Source organism: Cupressus sempervirens, chromosome 9 (assembly GCF_028749045.1).
Source record: "Cupressus sempervirens isolate cs-2001-9-10 chromosome 9, ASM2874904v1, whole genome shotgun sequence".
Taxonomy (NCBI): Eukaryota; Viridiplantae; Streptophyta; class Pinopsida; order Cupressales; family Cupressaceae; genus Cupressus; species Cupressus sempervirens.
Window position 1 is genome coordinate 216538645 of NC_143126.1, and position 22412 is coordinate 216561056.

General features: G+C 35.0%; 1 protein-coding gene across 1 annotated transcript; it reads left to right on the forward strand.

Annotated features, from left to right (window-relative positions):
* Positions 1-1803: 1803 nt before the first annotated feature.
* Positions 1804-21775, forward strand: LOC149538280 (uncharacterized). Its single transcript, XM_089799645.1, has 2 exons — positions 1804-2287; positions 20304-21775. The coding sequence occupies exons 1-2, from the start codon at positions 2129-2131 to the stop codon at positions 20850-20852; spliced, it is 708 nt and encodes a 235-aa protein (XP_089655771.1). The 5' UTR covers positions 1804-2128; the 3' UTR covers positions 20853-21775.
* Positions 21776-22412: the final 637 nt, after the last annotated feature.

A 22412-nucleotide genomic window follows, 5' to 3' on the forward strand; every position in this document is an offset into this window, starting at 1 on the left:
GTGACATATTTTTAGTTATTCAAAACTTTTCCTTATATACCATTTGATTTTAAATTAAAGTTAATTTGATATAATTTTCATTTTTTATTATGAAGCATACTTCTTTTTGTTCTAACAACTTGATTGTAGCTAAGTTTAATTTTCAAGTTATATTCACAAAGAAGTATCAAGAGCAAAGTTATAAATTTAGAAATAAAAAATAGGCACTAAAATTGGATAAATCACTCTGAGATTTTTATGTATGAGCTATACCAAGTATACCTATCCATCTCTGACCTTTGGTGCCCAATTGAGATGGCTTTTTAAATCTAAACACAATCTTGGGCCTCATGGTCTTTTACCTATAAGAAAATGTTAATAAAATAATTTATAATTAAGTTAATTCATTTTTTTCTACATTTATCATTTCATAAGAATACTTAAATGTCATGCACAAAGTTTTAATGAAATATAATAAAATCAAATGTCTTCAACCAATGTAAGAGACTTGAGCAAATTCAAAGCATAAGCATTTGTCAAGATGGAGAAGACTTATATGATGGGTTGTAGATATAGTAATGTGAATCTTTCAATAGACATGGATGCAAATTGTGCAGACATCAAACATGGTGCATGAAATAATATGATATCATTTTTTGATATTTCATGGAATATAAGGATTTAGCAATAGAACATTTAGAATTTATTATAAGTAATTTTACAAAAAATCAACTCGCATTAGAAACATTCAATCAAATGCAATATTTATAAACTTAAAAACAAAGAAGAGACATTCAATTAAGTGCAACCAAAGTTTATGGACTAGGTGTGGACAATTTTAAGATCGTGTGTTGCCTGTTGATCTTCACATATTATAATTAATTTCATTCCTCAAAATTTGAAGATTGTAGAAATACTAATGTTGGTTGAATACTTAGGGGAGATGACCTAGTCCTTGAACACATTTCAATAGTAGTGATAGGAGTTGTTAACTTGATACCTACACTTATTGACTTGATGCCCAATTTTTTTGACAACATTCTACCAATACTAATGACTTTAAAGTTGTTAGTACACTGTACACTGACGATTACCCAAATTTGAATGAAATGTACCCTTAGTTTTAAGATGTAACCAATTATGTCACATTAACTATGCAAGTATGGGTACCCTTTATGCACGACCATTGGTCTTGCTTTTTATTTGGGTTGTTTTGGACAACTTGGCAAAAAATATGTTGATGTGGCATCATAATTGATTATGTGAACTTGAAACCTTAGTTATAAGTAAATGACTTGCCAAGTAAGCCGTTGCAAAAAATGGAAGTGATTTAAAATCTCGACATAAGATTTTGATAAGCATCAAGTTAGGGTGTTCAAATAGTGGGTCCTGTCTCCTATCTATGTTTATGATTCATTAAAGGATACAAGTTAGCTACAATAATGTTTACTTATCTATCTAATATTTGAACAAGTCAAATTGAACATTTTTCAAACTTGTAAATAGAAAGTAGAATAATTGTTTTAAAATTTTGAAATCTCAATAAAAATAGTTTTTAAAATTGTAAAAAATAACATATACAACTTTGAGAAGAATAAAAATATTGATTTTTTGTTAGTACTATAAATATACATAGAACCAATAAAGGAATCATGATGCCAATAGTATCTGCCCTTTAATTGGACAGAAAAATTATCAACTGATATAGGAAGAATGAGAAGTGTAGATCCTTGGGGTCTACCTGATGTAAGCAGACAATTTAAATAATGTTTCGTGTTTTTGGCAAGGATATAAATATTAATGTTTCGTGTTTTTGCCAAGGATATAAATATCCAACTTGGAGGTAAACGTTATGTAAAACCTTCAAAATCGGGTCACCGATTATAAAACTGGCAGCAAAACACGCCAATGATAAAGGGGTCAATTGCTGTCACATTGCATGCCTTCCAGCTGATATTTGGGCTAACAGATCAGTCACATAAACAACCAGTCTGACCCCTAAGCTTCGATTTTTCACATAAATAACAATCAGCTACTATTCGATTTTTCACATTCTTTGCCCCTCTCTTGACTTTGGCAAACAGCGAGAAGCATACTCTTCTGCTGACAATCTTCAGAACAGTACTTATTTCAACTATCTTATCATATTATGGCAGAAACTGCTCCAGAAGAAGATCTGGATCTAATCGAGTTGGCCCTTTGTCGTATGCAGAAAGACAACCCACATGCTCCTATTAAGGATAGCTTAGTTTCCAAGCTTGCTCAAGACGAGGAGGGCAAACAATTGTTACTGAGACTGTTGGACCAGGTAATTTTGTTGACCTTTCAGAGCAAACATGTCTCGAACTGTATTAATGATGATAATTTTGCAGGTTATAGTCATTATTATAATTAGTATGGTAATTTATTGACGGGTTTTATATAATTCTCTGTAGTTTCTGGTATAAAGCATCCTTAGCATTGTGAAACTCTGCATTGTATCTGGTTTGCCTAAATAATTCTTAGATTGCTCAGTTTTGTATCTGTCTTGATGTCTGTAAGACACCAGCTTTCATTTATCTAGTGCTAGTTCCTGTCCGCATGCAGTTGAGAAAATATGAGCAACGGTGAGCCCCAAATCAAGCTACCCTTGAGACCTTTCAAGGCGTTAAGCTCAAGAAATGCAGTTAAAAACCTTTGATTTTGAAGTAATTGAGTTCCACATCCAGTTAAAACCATTGATGTTGGAGTTTTTGGCCACTCTAGCTAAGTCTGTTTGAGTAGCTATGTTCTATAACACGATAAGTCTATTTGAGTAGTTATGGTCTATACATGATTTTTTATGTTGGAACATCAAAATATGGCAGATCATGCAATACATCTCAAAGGCAGGTTGTGCCAAAATATGCATGTCATGGCTTAAGGGTGAAACTCTGCCCGGTACTTCATTGGATATTTGAGGTGAAATGTTGGCTGTGGAGAGTTTTTGCAGCAAGGTGTATGCAACTGGTTGTTGAAGGCCAATCAGCCCTGGGATTACGTTTAATTTTTGAAGTAACCACTCCAGAATTTTTGCAGCCGCCGCCAAGGTCAAGCAATTCTGGTAATCCAAGGCTTACATCTAATTGTAGGAAGGAATATCGCATTGTTTTCCTGGTTCCTGGTAGGGGTTATGCAATGGCTGCTGAAACCCAAGCAATTTTGTAAATCCGAGATAAAGCTAATATTGTAGGAGGAGTCACCCTAGATATGTTTCAGCAACAAACTCTGGTATTCCACTTAATTGTGGGAAGAATCACCCTTAAAAGTGTTTTAGTAGGGTTATGTGGTGGTTGCTGAAGGCCACACAATCCGAGTAACCCTAGGATAACATCTATTATAGGAGTAATCGCTTCGCAGTGCTTTTCCATGAGAAGATTGGCCGGGGCTTTTAGAAGCAAAACAATTCTGGTTACACCCAGATTACACCTGATTATAGGATGATGCAGGAGCTTCCTTCTGAGATTAACATCCACAAGAGCAAAAGATATTGTTTTTTTGTTTCTCATTTGGAGGCATTCCCAAAGGAACAACAGAATGTGGAAGGATGCAGGACTCAGAAGCTCACAATTCATTATCTTTCCAATTACTCTTATAAAATAAATTGATGTCTCAGATAGAATAGTTAAGCAAACATAGTTCAGGTTTTCTAAATAGAGATCTAGTGATTCATAGAAGTTTCTGAAAACCTATAACAATTTTAACAGGGGTAAACGCTTTGATCCAAAGCTATTTCAATACTTTCGACACTTTGGTCTGGAGCTATGACCGGAACAACACTGCAACTTAACCATCACAACATGCCACTATTGTGCAAATATGTGTTGCTGAAAGGACAAGGCAAGGATGCCCTTAATCAGGCTTTTTATCCCTCTCTGCATCATGGGACTTTTTGGTATGGGAAGGCCAAGTAATTCTGTATTTTTGATATTACATTAACTGTTCAACATCTAATTTTAGGTGTAACCAATCCATAATAATTTAAAAAAGGGGTCCACGGTGGCTGTCAAAAGCCTGAGGGGTTTCGGTACCCTGGGTTTACACCCTATTATAGCGGGAATCATTCCAGCCCAAAGGATAGTGACAGCGGCAAATCCTAATTGAGCCTCCTTTGAAATGAAATTTGGCTACAGGGATTACACCTTTGTAGGATGAATTACCTTTTCTTACAAATAGTAAAATCCCTACATTCTTCCTCAAATTTGAATTCTTTGCCATAGAGAATTTCTCCAATAGGGTCTGCAAACAAGTGATTAAATGTGAAGTTGTCTGATTGACCCCAGTAAGAACACCTAATTGTGGGAGGAAACTGTAACACAAACTACCCAAGAAAACTCGAGACATTTTTTGGGCAAATTATACCTGGTTAGTATCAGAAATATTTCAAATTTTTAATTTTATGAAACATATTTCTTCAGAGATTTAACTTTAAGTTTAGCTATGACTATGTTTTTCCAAGTGTTTCTCTGAATTTTTGGGCTGGGGATTGGAGGGGATGCAGGGACGTGAGAAGGTGGTCGACTAAGGTTTGACATTTATCAAAGACATGCTGCAAATAATGCCAGTGATTTAGCACTTCAAGCAGTAAGGCATGCCCTGGGTTGAGAATGTTGTTGGTTTGAGATTTTTTTGTGAATGTGTGAAATGAGATTTGGAGACACATTTAATTATTTAGTTTTTGATGGTTTATCTTACTGCAAACATGGGTTTTTCCTTATAAACATGAACCAAAGAGGAATATAACCATGACTTCAAACACATACAACTCTGCAAATTTGATTTTTCCATATAATAACTAATTTGCTGGGACATCATAGGGACACTGGGGATATTCCTTTGACACGTAATTTGTGTTGAGGGGAATGTCCCCAGAAGAACTCAAAATTTTCAGGAAAAAAGGAAATGAGGATGGGGAGAGGATGGTTTACCCCTATTCCCTGGTCTCCAAAATGTACCAGATACCCAAAATGGTTAAAAATACTGACCTGCCCATACTGAGGAACAATTTTTTTTTCCAAAGTGAATCAAACCCATCCCAGTGAGCCTTACATCTTTCCAAGTTAATTAGAAGCTATAGTTGATCTGTTTCTCCCAATACACAAGAACCGACGACAAATTGAGTCTACAAACACTCCTCCCAATGCTCTGGATTGTTGGCATCCGTGAGGTCTGAAACTTAATGAACATGGAACCTTTATCATCACTCATGTTGCAGAAATCATGTAAACGCAGTTTTGTATTTAACCAGGTTTCCCAACTTTGGTTATTGTGCACCGAGTTCAGCTTTATTCTATCAAATGGCTAACTGGGTAATGGACTCTAGTTACAAACTCAACCCAGGTTAATAAACACAAGTTGTCCATGTTATTTGGATTTATATATGTAGCACTAACTCTTTTGAGCGGATAGTCTGATTGACTATTAATACAATTTGCTTAAGGCACATAGCTTAGTAAGCTAGCTTTGTACTTAACCAAAATTCCCAACTCCAAAAAAATGTGTAATAATTATTAAATTTATCAATATCTTACATATCCTTCAATCCCTATATGAATGTAAGGAATTTTTCGGACACAAGCATACATTAATGTTGTAATAATAGTTGGAAAAATGGTAGAACAAACACAAAAATGAATTGCAAAAGCTAAATGTTTGTTGCAGATATATCGCTAAATGTTTGTTGCAGATATATCGCTAAATAATATGAAAAATTATTAATGATCATTTGGGATTCTTATACACTGATTTTACACTACATTGCATTGGCTTTTAAAGCCTTGCTTTCCCATACAAAACTGTCCAAAGTATGTTACTGGAAAGTAATTATCATAACATATAGGGTTATCCGACTATTATTAGTGATCATTTTGGATTCCTAGACATTAATTTTTCATTGTTAGAAATGAAAAAGAAATATGTAAATAAACAATACCAGGAAAGAATCTAAGTGAGTTAATGCATGAAAAGATATTACCTTAAGATAGGAGAGAGAAAGCTTCAAGATCCAACACCATGAGACAAGATATTTGGAAAGGGGAAAGCAAAGAAAACCCCTTGTGACATTATGAATGAGGCATGAAAAGCCTAAGAAGAAAGAGAGAGAGAGAGAGAGAGAGCAAGAGAGCAATTGCTCATACAATAATTGAGAAGAGGAAGAGACCTCATTGAGAAATGAGAGAAGAGGGTCATCTCTTAAATAGAGATGAGAGAGAGGAGTTAGAATGTAACTCCCATGTCTATGAATGCCACCATTCATAAGTGTGTGAGGCCAAGTGTGAGATTCCTCTTAAGGAGGAATAATCTAAATTACAAATTACAATATATATTTGTCCTCACATATTCCACTAGATGACAAAATAAGGTGTAGTGGAAAAAGGACAAAAAAGAAATATATTAGGATACCTTGGCTTATATCCTAATATATTATAACAATAAGAAAGGAGGTCTAACCTTGGTTTATAAACACACCAAGGAAAGATTACAACTTCTAACATATTGCAATAGCTTATAAGGCCTAGCTTTTGCATAGAAAACTATCCAAGGTGTGTTATTAAAAAGTAAGTCGTAAAACCACCTAATGTTATTTATTACTACTATTAAAAACATAACGCCTGTTTCTTTATCTTATGTATTATAGATTATTAATTCAAACATTTTCCCTTATTTACAACAATATGAACAAAGAACAAAACACTGCATGAACTGAACATAGCAGCCCATTTGGAAATTTGATGAAATGCCTCCACCAAATCTCCTTATAGGCTTATTCATTATATACACAGCAACATTGTCACAGTGGATATCTTGATTGTTGAACAATACTTGTGAATCAAGGCATACTCAACTATCGACAAGAATACCACTCCACATGTGAATTGAGACATGTTCAACTACCCATAGAAACAAAACTAATGTGGATCAAAACATGCTTGACTATCCATAGATACATAACTCGCCAAGTATATGGACACAAATGTAGAACTGGTTTTTCTCATGCAAATTTCCATGTCCAAGGGAGAAGGTAGCTTGAGACAATAAGATTTCTTTAGTCTCGTATTCGACCTTCCTTAATAAACTTGGTTATGTGCTGCACAACAACAATCTTCTATCTTGGTTTTATTTTCAGCCAACGCTTCATTTTTCATCTACTTGCTGCCAATGAGATCCTTGGCAAGATGAATAGAATTCATTTGCCTATGTCCTCTTTGATTACATTAAAAAAAAAAAATTTATTCTTCCCAAACTGAAATTGAAAGACTTTTTCTTGACAAGTAGAGTAATTTCTTCATTAATCAAGTGATATTTCTCTTGATGTTCTTCATCAACCAAAGAAGAAATCACACTTTTCAATCTTGTATTGAGTTTGTTCAGTGTAAATACAACGTTATCAAGCCTTGAAGGCATACTACTTGATAAAATTGCTTTAGCAATTAATCTTAGAACTAACACCAGAAAATGGATTGAGAAGAGATTGAATTTATTGATGTGCTAAACAATAATTTCACCTTCATCCATCTTCAGGCCAATTTGTTTTTTGTTTAACTGACATCTTGCCACTAGAAAGTTGGGAGCCAAATAATGTATTGTCCAGCAAATATTTGTTTTAAGGTTTTTGTAGGACCAACGTGATGCAATTTGCGTCTAATTATCCAAGACCAGTGAACACTAATGCTTTACTATCTTTAGCTGTCCATTTTGTCACTTCATTTACATCTTGTGACTTATGTTTTGAGCTGCAATAACTCATAGATCCTTCTGAATTGGAATCAATTGCACCTTGACTTCCAAGTATGAAAATTATGTTCTCAATTTGAGTAAATATAATATTATCATTGATTACAAAATGCATGGACCTTTTACAAAAATGCTATGAATACCTCAAAAGAATAAAAATGTACACATTGCTACACCTATAAAATATAAAAACTCTTTTACATCACAACCATTTTAATATTTGACCGTATCTGAATTCACTCTTGATAAAGAGCATCCAACACAATTATCGAAACCTCAAGGGTATGCTGGCCCAAAACCAAGTTCAATAACTTCTTTGACTTAAGAAGCATATAACAAGATTAATCTTTCTTCTTTTCACAATCACTATCAATGAGGACAATAACTTCACTTGATCCTAAGGTTCAACTCACAAACTTTTTAGATCCCTTACCCAAAGATTACAAATGCACCTTAACATAACTCCTTTGCACTTTGGCTACTCTAAGGAATCAGACAACTTTCCACTGTCTAAACTGATACAAAATTAGATTCTAAGGGGCTAGTAGTCCTCATCAGCAAACAACAATGTTACAAGGTTCATGGCACCTTAAACACCTTACATTCTTTGCTTTGCCTGACATAAATCAGAGATCATTCACAAGGTAGGCCTTATCAATCATCTGCTGATCACAACCTTACAAACAACCAAACCTCAACTAACTTATCCTCTGTCCATGCTTCGATGCTTTCTCTGATTAGTGAAACAACATCGTTAACATTTGAAACATACTTTGAATAATGTGGAACATTTTCACAGCTTTGATCAAAGGAAACAATAATATTAGGGACAAGACAGTGATTTACATCAACACTTTCAGAGGAGGATTATGACATCTTATTCTTGTTGTCCGATCAAACTTTTAAGAGACAACGACGACTCAAAATCCAAATGGAAATTATACTATTTAATATTGTCTTCTAAATCCCGATATGAAGTGGAAAATCACTGGTTTGTATCAATGCCTCCAAACAGGCATATTCATGCTGCCTTCATTAAATCCTGATCTTCATTATGATCTGTCACACCATCATTAATAATTTTCAGGAAACTGATTATAAACACAATCGCTCTAGTCAGATCTTAGATGACCTAGTTGCAGAAGTTTTGTCCAGGTTATAGTCAGATCCAATGGTTAAATCAAAACTTATGATGTTTTTACCAAAACTGGTAATTGGCAATCAGTCAAACACATAAACAACAGATCTAGGGCCTCCATGATACACCAGAAAACCTTATCCATTGATCTCGTAAATTTGCAACAACAAAGTACATCCACAGTTCTTACAAAACACTCATATTTTGGCAAATACTCCACAAAAAATGCATCTGAAAGCTACTTCATTATTATATCATTCAAAAATATCTACATATCAAAATTACATCAAATATGAGGCCCCAAGGCTCAACTGTTACATACCTATCAAATTTGCATGACAGTTTGAGGGTTTCAAGATTTTGCCTTGCCAAATCTCCTCCAAACTTCTCTCCCTCCATGATCTCGACCAAGAAAGATTTTATAATCCTGTTCCAACCTCCTACAATTGCCTAACTACGTTTCAAACTGATCGTTGCATTCTTTGCTTCATTTTGCACTTTTTTTTGCAAAGTTGCCATGTTGTAACTTATGCGATTTCTTTTTGCATTTTGGATCAAACTTTGCAAACCTCTTCCTAGACACCTTTACTATGACAAAATAGACTAATTGTGACCAATTACAACATTTCAAACCTTGTTTTCTCATTTTGACCCTTTGACCTTAGTTGACTCTATTAGGACCTTTTGGGTTTGGATCAAACTTTGCAAACCTCTTCCTAGACACCTTTAATATGACAAAATAGACTAATTGTGACCAATTACAACATTTCAAACTTTGTTTTCTCATTTTGACCCTTCGACCTTAGTTGACTCTATTAGGACCTTCTAGGTCTCTTTGCACAAAATAGCTCTTAAAGCCTTACAAATGTTTTTTATTTTTTGACTCCAATGGTCCTTAGGACCTTACCAATCATAAATGAAACATTTAAAACATATACAAATGCAATTTGAACTTATAGATCATCTCCATGGCTAGGTGCTCCAGCACCAACTCTCTTGCAACTTATGATCCTTCCTTGAATATTAGACCCCTATTTCAAAATATTCAGTTGCATGCCACTTTAAAATAAAAATAAAAGCTATTTTATGCTTGTCTCTGTTTATTTTATTCTTAGGCAGTGGCTGGCAATGTGAAAGAAACAGCAATGATTATTTTTTGCTCTGAAAACAGTAAAATCAGAAATCCTGAAGAAGTATCCATACTTGACACGGGATTTTTCCTTTTGGGCATGTACGAATGTTGTTTCCAGACTTAATAGTTTATACTTAACATTCCCATGTCAGATTTCTACTGTGCGTATGGAATGATAGGTACTATGTTTGTATTGCTCCACTTGAAATCAGGGCACCAGGAAAAGGGACATTACAAGTTGTATTAGAGCTTTGGTCCTGCCAGCCTGCAGGGTAATGAGAAATCAAAGGATACATTTTAGTCAATCAGTAGGTTTTAACAATACTTGTATTTCTGTGTATATTTCGTGTCTGCATATATTCATGTGTATGCTTCATGTTTTTATGTGTATGCTCTGTGTTTGATTCATATATGACATGTTTTCAGCATGTCTACTCAATGAATATCTATGATTGATGTAAACATATTCCCTATCATCATGAGATTTCTATCTTCAGTTGATCTAGAATATGAGAAGAACAAGTGTTAACCAAAAGAGTGATGAATTTATTTAGGAAATGACATTGCATTTAACGTCATAGATATGTGTCATGCTTCTAGTTCACTTCTCAATACGTGGAAAATTTTCCCTTGCTTTGTCACGAAGAGATATCCATAGGACTAACAAAAACAGCTCTTACGATTACAATTGACAAGAGAAAACTATTCTTAGAATTACAAACCTTGCAAATTTCCAATCATTAGTTGAGATAACTCAAATTGTATTAAAGACACAGATATGTGCCTTGGAATAATATCAGAGTTATGCAGCAGAAGCTAAATATATCAGGGGGAGAACTAAGAATTTGTTTAGGAATCCTCACATTGAAAAAGATTTGGTTAAAACTATCATTGCTTGAGGACAAGCATTTTGGGAAAAGTGGACTGTCATGCGCCGCCTGAAAGTGGGGCATTGGAAAAAGGGACATTACAATATTTTTATGCTGAAGATCTCTACATGATGTTTCAACTTCTAACCTAAAAGTGGCGCTTCCCACAAGATGTAAAATGAAACCACTCAAAAAACTATATGCGGGACCTTGCTAGTAAATGGAAAAATTGAGCTGTTAATGACAACCAATTTGCAGGCCCCACGTATAACTCTCCAATTTTGTGAAAACAAATGTTGGCTATATAGCTACTACTTCATCCTGTTTCTGTTTCTCCCATAACTATCTGCTGATCTAGTACCAAATTGAAACAATGGTTGCGTATATACTATATACAGAAAACTAATTGCAAAAACTAAACCATTGGTGCACCTGCAGATATACAACACTGAATAAATACACTAATTTTGTATACCATCGCATTGGCTTATAAAGCCATCATTTCCTTGTACCAATTGTCTAAACTGTGTGAGGGGAAACCAACTCACCAAACCAATTAACAGTATTAATTCTTCATATCAATAAACTAATGCCTATTTATTTATCTAATCTATACTATAATATGTAATATAACTAATAACAACAATATTTATGCGAGAGTTTCACAAAGTTCAACTTTATTAAGGTATGTAATCTGGTTAAATGTCTTCCATAGAAATATAGGAGATGCAACCATTTTATTGGTATCCATTCCTGCTATAACCTACTGTTCAGATTACCAGGCACACGAGTTACCAAAATGGATATTTTAGATGCAAGAAGTAGATTGGGCGTGGAGGCACTATTCAGTCCCACTTAGATCTCAAACTGTTTTCGTTATTAATTCCACTTAGATCTCAAACTGTTTTCCTTATTAATTTTAAGTATGTCTCAAACTTTGACCTCAAAGATATAATAAATCCGATAGCTTTCTTTTAAATTCAAATTCCTAAACTAGGATTACCCTTGCCATTGCTCTGATTTATTCAATTTCACAACTGATTTATCTTTGATAGCTCAGTCGGGAAACAAACTGCAATTTGTACTTTAATTTGGCTTCCTAAACCCTAAATACTTGTCACAACACCAAAAAGAGTTATAATCGTAGACGAGGTTTGGAGAAGGAATTGAACTGGTTATAATTTTAATCATACTAAAATTTATCATCCTATATACAAACCTTATTGGGGAAAATGATGTTCTTAAGAATGAAAGCTATTTGATGGAAATCTAGATATGAGGCATTTCTTGATCACAACTTAATCAGATTCAAAATTTGGTAAGTAAGATTACGATTCGAGGATCCACACTATTGTATCCTCATGTCCTTTGTCAACTAAAATATGGAAAAGTATGTAAGGGGCAATGAGAGAATCTGTATGCAAAAAAAGAGTCAAGTATTTGGGTGAATCTAAATATCTTGATTTTAGATAAGGGCATATAAAATTCTGCTATTTTTAAGTTTGGATTTGGTTTGTTGTAGGGATTACGCTTCTTGCATCCCTGCATAATTAGTACACTGGATTTAGATGCAATAAAGTGATGAATGCAAGAGATATCAAATCTAGTTTATTCAAACCTAACAAAGTCATTTTTCAAGAACCTTTTTAAAAACTCCACCTTGAGTTCAACCAAAGTTTATCACAAAACTCATTCGAACTTGGATTCAAAAACAGTAATCTTTCATGAGAGATTCAAAACATGTTTGGCAAGGTCACCGGGAGACGGGGAAACTTGGAGGTCTCCGATACTCATTCGAACTTGGATTCAAAAACAGTAATCTTTCATGAGAGATTCAAAACATGTTTGGCAAGGTCACCGGGAGACGGGGAAACTTGGAGGTCTCCAGTACTGGTACTGGTACTGGTATCGGTAGGACAATATTTCAAAAATAGGAGACAGGGGTATGTGGAGATGGCAATTTTTTTTAATAGTTTAAAGAGTCTAATACTAAATACAAAATTTGAAAATAGTAATACTGTAAAACTAAAAGACTAAAGTAAATAATAATAGTAATGTCACATTAATATAGAGTCAAATATTTCAAAACTCACATAATCACAACATTGTATCTCATTGGTCTTAATTTTTGGATTAAAAACATTAAAATGAGGGCTAAAATATATAAAATTATTTAATATTATATTTATATTTTATCAGGAGACTTTGGGGAGACTTCACTTTTTGGATAAGGAGACTGGGAGACTTCAGGAGACGCAAAAAGTCTCCAAGACGTGTCTTAGTCTTCAGGACGCCACTTTTAGGGGGGAGACGGGTCTCCCCGTAACCATGATGTTTGGTCTTGATGAGTCTAAGTCTGTGGCTAGAGTGTAGTTAATATAGGTTGTCTATCCCATATTGGGTAAAGAAATAGCCCGAATTGCCTATGATAATAATTAGTTGTCCTGTGTCCTATAAGTACACTTACTGGACATAATAGCTTGTATCGGCCGATAAATTTGAATGTTGCATATTGGACAAAATAAATAAATACAAATTAACTTTAAACAAGCCACTTCAGATGATTAATATGCAAAAAAATACCGAATTTCATTGTACTCTGAATTAATTTGAAGAAATATGTTATATAACCAATAAATAGTTACAAATGTCCTTAGGCTAAACATAGATGACAACATGTGCCTTCCCAATTTAACATAACCTATCCAAATGCTCGACTACTATTTTGTCCCATCCATCAATGAGATATATCTCTCAAGTATTCCCAACCTTGTTAGGTAGTTTCCCTAATGAAGACAAGCAAACAAATTAGAACAAAATATATAATTTCTCTTATGAATCAATTTAATATTTTTATATGACATGTTGCTACAAATAAGTTTCTTGTACCACGTCTACATACAATCGTCCCAACTATCAACCTTCTTTAGTTAATTGAGCACCAAAATATGACACATCTTAAACAACACACCCTAGAAAACAATGTTTTGTAAGTATAAATTGTTGGAATCAAATCCATACACATAAATTATGCATAACATTATAGTCAATATAAATAAGATAATCCAAGAATAACTAAAGGGGTTAAGTATTCTACTCATGCTCTCTCGTGCACATAACTTGTTCAATTTCCTCACAAATATCACATATTACTTTCCTAGCAATATTGGTTTGAATGCCAGATCTGACTCTTCTCCCATTCATCAACTATTTAAGTATTGAGCAAGTTACAATTTCTTTTCTCATAAAGTTCAATATAAATGAGTGCAAGATATGTTTTCATATTTGAATCTAATACATCGTTTCTTATTAGGTCATTGAAATAAGCTAATAGCACTAAATCAATTTACCATGCAACCAAATTCTAGAACTTCCAAAAGCATGATTGAGAAACCATTTCATCTTTGAAGAAACAAAGAAGTAGAGGCTGTTGATATCTTAAAGCATAAGGTTTACATACAAATTCAACAAGGGCTGGTTGTGGTTGGCTTCCACGTACCATTAAGTGAACAATTTTTCCAAAGGCTTTACAAAGCTTCAAGAGCTCTTATCCGTGCATTATCACAACCAATTTCGTAGATGCAAAACCTTCGATGTAGGCTATTTATAACAAAGCTTCTGTTGACCTGCTGAAGAAGCCATTCAATTTATTTTGGAAATGTTCACCTTTAATGCACAGAGCTGTACAAACGATTTACAGAGGGATTATCCATAGCTTTTTAATGTACTTGCACACCCCTCTCATGAAAGACATGTATCCTTTTTACTTCAATGGGTGTTCATAACCTATTCAAAACTAAGTTGCTGATTTGGGTTCGGGGATGGATTCGGGTTCGAGGTTCAGGTTTGTGGGTTGGGGCAAATTTTTTTTTCCCATTTGGGTTCGTGGGTGGGTTCATGAGTGTATATATATGTATTATATACACGAGAAACATGCATAGGTACAAAACAAAGTCATTTTAGAGTATGAATAATTGTTGCTTGATCATTGTTCAATGCCAAATGTAAACAATAAACCTAAGTTGCATGGGTACCTCCTCCCCCCCCCTTCACCCCCAAAAAAGCTCGAACTGTTTTGCAGTTGTGGTCTGGTTTGGACTTGGTTCGACCAGGGTGCTGTTTTGGCCCTGTGGGTTCGAACTAAGATCGAATCCATAGTGAACTGGGCCCTGTGGATGGCTGAAAAGTGTTTTTTGGTGTCCACAACCTTAAAAGTTGTCATGGATTGCTTTTGGTGGCCTCTCATTGTCGTTCTATGTTTCCAAACAGGTTATTTTTCTCTTAAGGAAGAGCACATAAGTTTTTGAGCAAGCATCTAGTTGTGCAAGGAGTTTGAAGATTGATTTGTTGGTGTTCTTCAAGTGTTTGTGCATGATTCATACACATTTGCAAGCTTGCAATGGATGGAAAAGGTAAGATCTTATTCCGTTTGCTATTGTTTTTGTTCTAGTTTTTTCATTTTTCCATTTCTCTTTCAATCTTCATATGTTCTTTTTCCATTTTTCCAGAATTTGCCATTGTCTTGCATATAAATTATGAACATGTATCTAATTTCTTGCCATAGGGAAAGGAATGGCATCTACCTTTTCATCAATAGGCAATACCAAACAAAGAATGAAACTCAACTCTGATTCTCCTCTATGGAGGTGGTGAATTCCATTGGAGATGTCAGGGTTGTGGTATAGAAAGAAATAGTTCTTATTATTGTGTGGTAGGTCATTTATGTGGTTACATTGGAAGAGGAGTTGAGAAATGACCTGGCAAAAAAGGTGCCCCTATTCCAAATGAAATTGTGTTAAAATATATTGAAGAGCATGAGGCAGCAGAAAAGAGCAAGACGCGGGGTAACAAAACTCAGTAGCAATAAAAGTAAGAGTAAAAGAGCAAAGGGAATGCAGCCACCCTATATGTTATGTACTAGACCACCCTTTTTTAAGTACCGCAACAGACACTGACACTAAATTTGTCCCCCTTGTACACAAAAGAATGGGGCCACTAGAAATTGCTTTTCAAAATAAGAGTCGGGAAATTGCTGACATTAAGGTGGGAAGATGCCTATATGCAAATGGGTTGTCCTTTAATGTCGTCCGCTTTCCATTTTGGAAGGACATGTTGAGGGGTGCCAATGAAGCTCTAAGAGGGTATTGTGGCCCTGAGTATGAGAAAGTGCGCACCACTTGTTGGCTCAAGAGGTCCAATGGATTGAAGATCAATTGAAGCCCATAAGGGACTCATGGGTTGAGACAGTGGTGACAATTGTTCCAGATGGGTGGAAGGATTCTAGGAACTGTCCCTTGATCAATGTCCTTGTGGTGTCCCCTAAAGGGGCAATGTTTTTGGAAGTGTTGGATTGTGAGGGCCAAGTAAAAGATGGGCCATTTATTGCTGATATGCAAAATGAGGCATTGAACAAGTGGGTGCAAGAAATGTTGTCCAAGTCACAACGGACAATGCAAAGAATTGTAGAGCAGCTAGTTTGTTTGCTGAATTGTGATATCAACATATTGACACCTTGTGCATTCCATTCACTCAATCTTATGCTACAAAAGATTGGGAACCAAATTAAGTGGATCAAAACAGTGTATGAAGATGCTGAGGATATTCAAATGTTTGTCACAAACCACCACATGACTCAAATCTCTTTTTAGAAACCACTCAAAATTGGAGCTGTTGAAAGTAAATGAACTTGAACTCAAGTTGGTAATTTAATTGTTAATATTTGACAATTTTTTATTTTTCATAATTTACTTGTGCAATGTATATACTTTTCTAAAATATGTATCTAATAGTTGTTTATTGCTCTAATTTATGTCACAAGTTGCTGAGACCCGTTTTTCATCACATATAATCGTCTTAAGACGACTTGTGGAAGTGAAAGATGCACTTCAATGGTAATCAGCCACAATTGGGGTGTATGGAAGCAAAAGAACACTGATAGGGCAAACAAAATAAAGGAGAGGCTATTGGCTGGGTCATGGTGCGAATGTGTGGAATATCTCCTTAAGATCATCGAGCTCATTATGAGCATGCTTAGGTACACTGACATGGATAGCCGTTGCCTTGGAGAGATCTATAATGGCATAGACTCAATGCTTGAGAAGATCAAGCAAGTTATAAATGAGGAGCAAGATCTGCTATTGACCTTTTTCAAACAAGTGCAACAAATTATTTTTGACAGATGGAACAAAATGACCCCTCCATTACATTTATTTGTCTATGCCTTGACCCCCAAATACTATAGCTCACAATATTGTAGTCTACTAGGAAGGTTTCCATCATATAGAGATATGGAAGTGTTTGACAGGTAGTAGGCAGCATTTAAAAGACTATTTCCTGATGATGATATGAGATGTAATCATGAATGAGTTCATAGAGTTTGTCAATGCTAGAGGTCTAAGTAACGATGCTCTTCGTCGTCGGTTTAAGAAGGATGCTCATGGTTGGTGGTACCTCCATGGCCAGAAATCCCAAACATTGCAGCCCCTTGCAATCAAAGTTATATCACAAGTAAGTTTTATTTTAAAAAAATTAGCTCACTTTATCTTTAAAAAAATCATGACTAGAAAGTGATTTTAAATTTTTATAAGATTGAATTAATTCTGTTTTAATTGCTTACCCTATGTGGTCTTCATAGGTTGCTAGTTCTTTTGCATCATAATGAAATTGGAGCACCTATTTTTTCATCCACTTGGTGAAGCGCAATAGGTTGCAATAAAGAAAAGCAAAGAACTTGGTTGCGTCTTCTTTTGCACAAGACTCAAGAATACAAAGAAGTGGGATGTAGATGTAGAGATTGCGGACTTGGATGCTTCCACTGCTCTACAATTGATGATTTTGATGTCAATACCATTGTTGCTTCTACTGCTGATTCAATTGGCCTAAGCGCAAGTAATACCAGAGAAGAAGAAGACGAAGATTGAAGAACTTAGAATATTAATAGATTTTCATTCCATTAGTTAAACAACGAATGTGAAACAATGATACTTGAACTTGATATTTTAAATGTATTGAATCTTTGATGTTGAAGTTGATTGAGCTATGTTACCATATGATGGTATGATCATTATGATTACAAGTTAACTGTTTATGGTGTTTTGAAGTTTTTGTTGTTCAAATGTGTTTATGCTACTATGCTACATTCTAATTTTAACTCATGCTTCATAATATATATATATAGATATAAAAGTTTTACATGTTTTTGTACTAACGAACCCAAACCCTTTTCCAAAATTTTGATGAACTTGCGAAACGGTTCTCAGACTTCGAACTCGGAACAGAACTCGAACCAGCAACTTAGCAATAAACATTAAATACTCGCTCATTAATCTATCTTCATGATTGTAAAGAAAATCATACATTGAATTACTAAATTGGAAAACATAGACTAGTTCATCAAATAATAGAGTTTGAAACATAATGATAGATGACAAGTTTTTAGTAGTTTATCAATATAGTATCAAATGTCCTTCAAGGGTCAAATGGATCATCAAAAAATGAGGGATCAATGCCTTCATCCTTGGCTGCAACTATATCTAGATCCTCATCATTGGAACCCAAACTGGTTACACTAGTCCCAAACGCTTTTATATTCAACCTCCTCCTCAACATGAGAGATTAAATGAGTGAAATGTTTTTTGTTAGGTTCTTTTTAGAGTTACATAATTTTAAAAAAAAAACACTCCTTAAAGTTGTTCTATTTCACATTTTGGACCCTACTGCCCCAGGTTCTCCCAAGTTCGCTCCAACAAGGACCTAGGTGAACCCATAGTCCAAAATAAGGACCTTGCTCGGACCCGCAGCAAACCCAAACGCGACTCTGGACCCGCGCGGACCTGGACCCAAATCCAAGTAGCAGAGGACGAATCTGGCTTCTTAGATTCAAAAGCTCTCATTGCAATATAGGTGGGGAAGATGTCAGAAAAGGTTGTGGAGTCTAGCTTTATACTTGCCAATGTAGTTTTTCCTAAATGTTTCCAAGTCTTTTCAACAAATTAATTTTGTGCATAACCGAACACAATTGCAGTCCATGAGATCACATTTTTTTACGTATTTCCTGCAAAATCCTGAAGGCTTCTTACAAGAACCACAATACTGCACAGTGCACATATCCTGCATTCTATTCATCATGAGACAACAGTTCTGTGAGAGACTTTGTCCTCTCCCACAATTATTGTGCCACTTCCCTGCTTGCAGACTAAGTCCTGGCCGTGTTCTTCCTCCTGTTCTCCTCTCTTCTTGCCGGCTGAAAATTAGTGAGGAGCCTCATTCAAGCCCATAAATCTGTCTTAATGTGTTCCCTTCCCTCATCTCTTCTTGCATGCTATTAATGTGGAAAGCGGGGGTGCCATTCCTCTATTATGGCATGGACATAACTCCCTCCTGTCCTCTCCTTTCTGAAAACATTCAAGTCATATTATTTGTCATTTCCACTCAGTTGTCCATTGCATAAATGATTGATGTGAGGGATGACTCTCTTTTGACAATCCTTCAGTATCTACAATCTGCACACATGCACTTGAACGGGATCATGGTACCTTTTATGGTTGTTATGGATAAAATATAACATGAAAACAAAACATTTATCAAACAATCAGTGGGCATGATCAACGGAAGTATGATATACTTAGCATAATCATTAAGATAACATGAGAACAAAACAATAATCAAACAATCAATGGGCTATCATAATCATTAAGATACCAGTAACTGGATTAATCATAAATGACAGACTATTAACTGGGTTAAGTTCTGTATTATCAAGATCACATACCTTAAGCTTATACAAGACTTAGACATCACCCAGGAAAGCTCTAGATATGCTAGAATAGGAGGGTTGACTGGGTGGTATATCACATAGACCCATTTAATCATATGTTAGTTTCACCTTTGTATTTAAATGTTTACTGATACGAACTATGTGTGATCTTTTTTCTAGCATCTTCTGTACATTTATGGTCTGCCAAGATTATGATCTGTGTTCACTTTCAGATGTTTCTCCCTATTCATTTTGTGCTGTTCTAGAGTATTGCACATTCTCAGATTGAAATTTCACTAATAATTCTTTATTGATCCAAAAAACAAAATCTAAAATGAATTTTTTGGTTCTAGATACAAAGTTTACTTCTTTTGGAATGGATTCTGTTATCTGCATCCCTAGGACTTGCAGAGAATGCTAGAAGTAACATATCTATATCATAAAATTTCGTGGCTTGTACTACATGATACTGACTGATATCAGCTATGTTTTCTTGAATTTTCTTAGTTATCACTAATGATTTTACTTTTGTCAGTGTGGGTACATGTACTAGTAATAATCTGCATTTGCATGGATATGATATGGTAATCCAATGCTACATAACCTCAGATTTATAGCAGACTTATTATAATTGAGTTTGTTTGTAATATGTATATTGCTTTCAATCTTCTCTTGCAGTTGAATTCATTAAAGGCAGAGAGGGAGCAAAAGGCTTTACCGGCCATAACAGAAAACTTGAGGGATTCTGGTTCAGTAGTTTCAGATGATGAGATCATGAAATTGAAAGAACCCATAGGAGATGATGAAGTTACTGAGAAAGATGTCATAAGAGAAATCAGAAATGTGAAGAAGCAAAATATGTTCACACATGTGGCCCTTGGCATTATTCTTGTGTCAGGTAGTCTATGGCGTCTATCAGAACTTTTATTAGCTTTAAGTATTAGGAACAAAATTACCAACCCTTTAAAAGCAATAGGTGGTATGCTAAATGGCAAGAGTTCTCATCGTCCTCGTCTGGAAACTCCGTCACTCCCTCCAATAGATATGCCATCTGTAAACAATATTCTGAATAGCAAACAATTCAATGGATCCAATGAGCGCCCTCTAATAGATATGCCATCCGTGAACAACATTTTAAATAGCAAAAAATTCAAAGGATCCCATGGGCGCCCCGGACATGCTGAAGGGAGTAATTCGCTGTTTTACCGTATGAAAACACCTAATTAGAATCCATAATTGAGATCCTTGTAAATATTGTTTTCAGAAATCATATGTTAAGTGTTACATAGCTGTCTACCAAATGTCGTATTTTATATTCAGACTATATATCAAAACTACAGCATTTCATACAATGCAGAACGGGCTGCAGCCGGAGCTTCTTCTAAGGGCAAAAATAAAAACAGTTATAGAAATGTCCTAATTGCCAAATGCTGTGCCTGATTCGATTGTCCTAATCTTTCAAAAATATTTTAATTGTTCATGGATTGAGCAACAAGAACTCTACTATGTTCTTTGGGTTGCCAATGGTATTGTTCTTTTGGAAGTCGGAACATTCTTAACAAATAAACATGGAAATTCTAATCTGAGAATTTATGGAATTAAACATCTAAGACTTGTCTTAAGTCAGATGATCTGCAGAATCTTGTTGATACTTCTGTGCCTACAGTTTGTCCTTTAGGTTGGAGGCAGAAGCAGAACAGCTTTGACAACCCCTAATATCAGCCCAGCAAATTTCCCTTGCAAGAAATCAAACGTCTTTATTGATGAGGAATGGCTCACCTCATTGGCTGGCGGTGGTATTCTCTGGGGCAGGCCATGAGATGGAATTCTGCTTATGCTACATAACATCCCCCCATGATTTTTTTTTCTTCTGAAAAAAGTTTCAGCGATTTTCGGTCCTAGAAATGCTGTAATTCCAATGCCACCTTCATTGCTTCGGATTATGACTGGGGGGATTTTCTCATTGAAAATAGAAGACACTTCATTTACACATCTCAAACAGACAATAAAAATGTAATCTCAACTTGTTGATATATTTTTAGATAAAAATATATGTAAAATAAGTGGAGATTTTTACATATATAACTTTCATAAATGTAAATATAGCAGTTGCAACTATGAGCCAATAAGTGTTTTTCATTTTCAAGAAAGTGATGTGTTATCTTAAATTATAAATTAGAAATAGATTATTTGTGGCATGTACAAGGAATTATAACAATTGTTTTGGAAAAAAAATTATGAATAAGGAATTATAAAAATTGTTTTGAAAAAAATATTATCTACAATTCCAATTTATAATTAATTTTCACAATTAGATTCGTAACTAATTTTCACATTATTAGATTTGTTGACTTAAAAGATAGGAAGGAATAAAGATTCATCTTCTCTTTGCTATCATTTTCCCTTTGCTAACTGACCATTTGGACAATGTACGCCAAATTGCTAGTGTGGTTGTTGCTACTCTATAATAAATGGTTGCAGATTTCACCAGGATTATTAGAAAGTATTCAAAGATCCATTCTGGTTGTCAAGGCGACTTTGACCTCATCCTCAATCCTAGAGCCATTGCTTCCTAAGCACAGCCACCACTTTCACCCCTCACCATTATTAACCCCTGTCGATCTCTTATAGTTTTCACTACTGCAGTGCGAAAAAACAATGTTGAGGCAGCCTTCGCATCAAAACCAATCCATTCCAACAAGACTCAACTATTCCCTTGCAAGAACTTCTGCTTCTTTCTCAGATGGTTCTTGCCCTAAATGGAAAAAAGACCGACTTACCTCAAGA

Excerpts from the sequence above, each read along its gene's own strand:
- LOC149538280 (XM_089799645.1), top strand. The coding sequence starts at position 2,129 with ATGGCAGAAACTGCTCCAGAAGAAGATCTGGATCTAATCGAGTTGGCC. Across the intron at positions 2,288-20,303 it reads TACTGAGACTGTTGGACCAG|TTGAATTCATTAAAGGCAGA; the intron begins GTAATTTTGTTG and ends CTTCTCTTGCAG.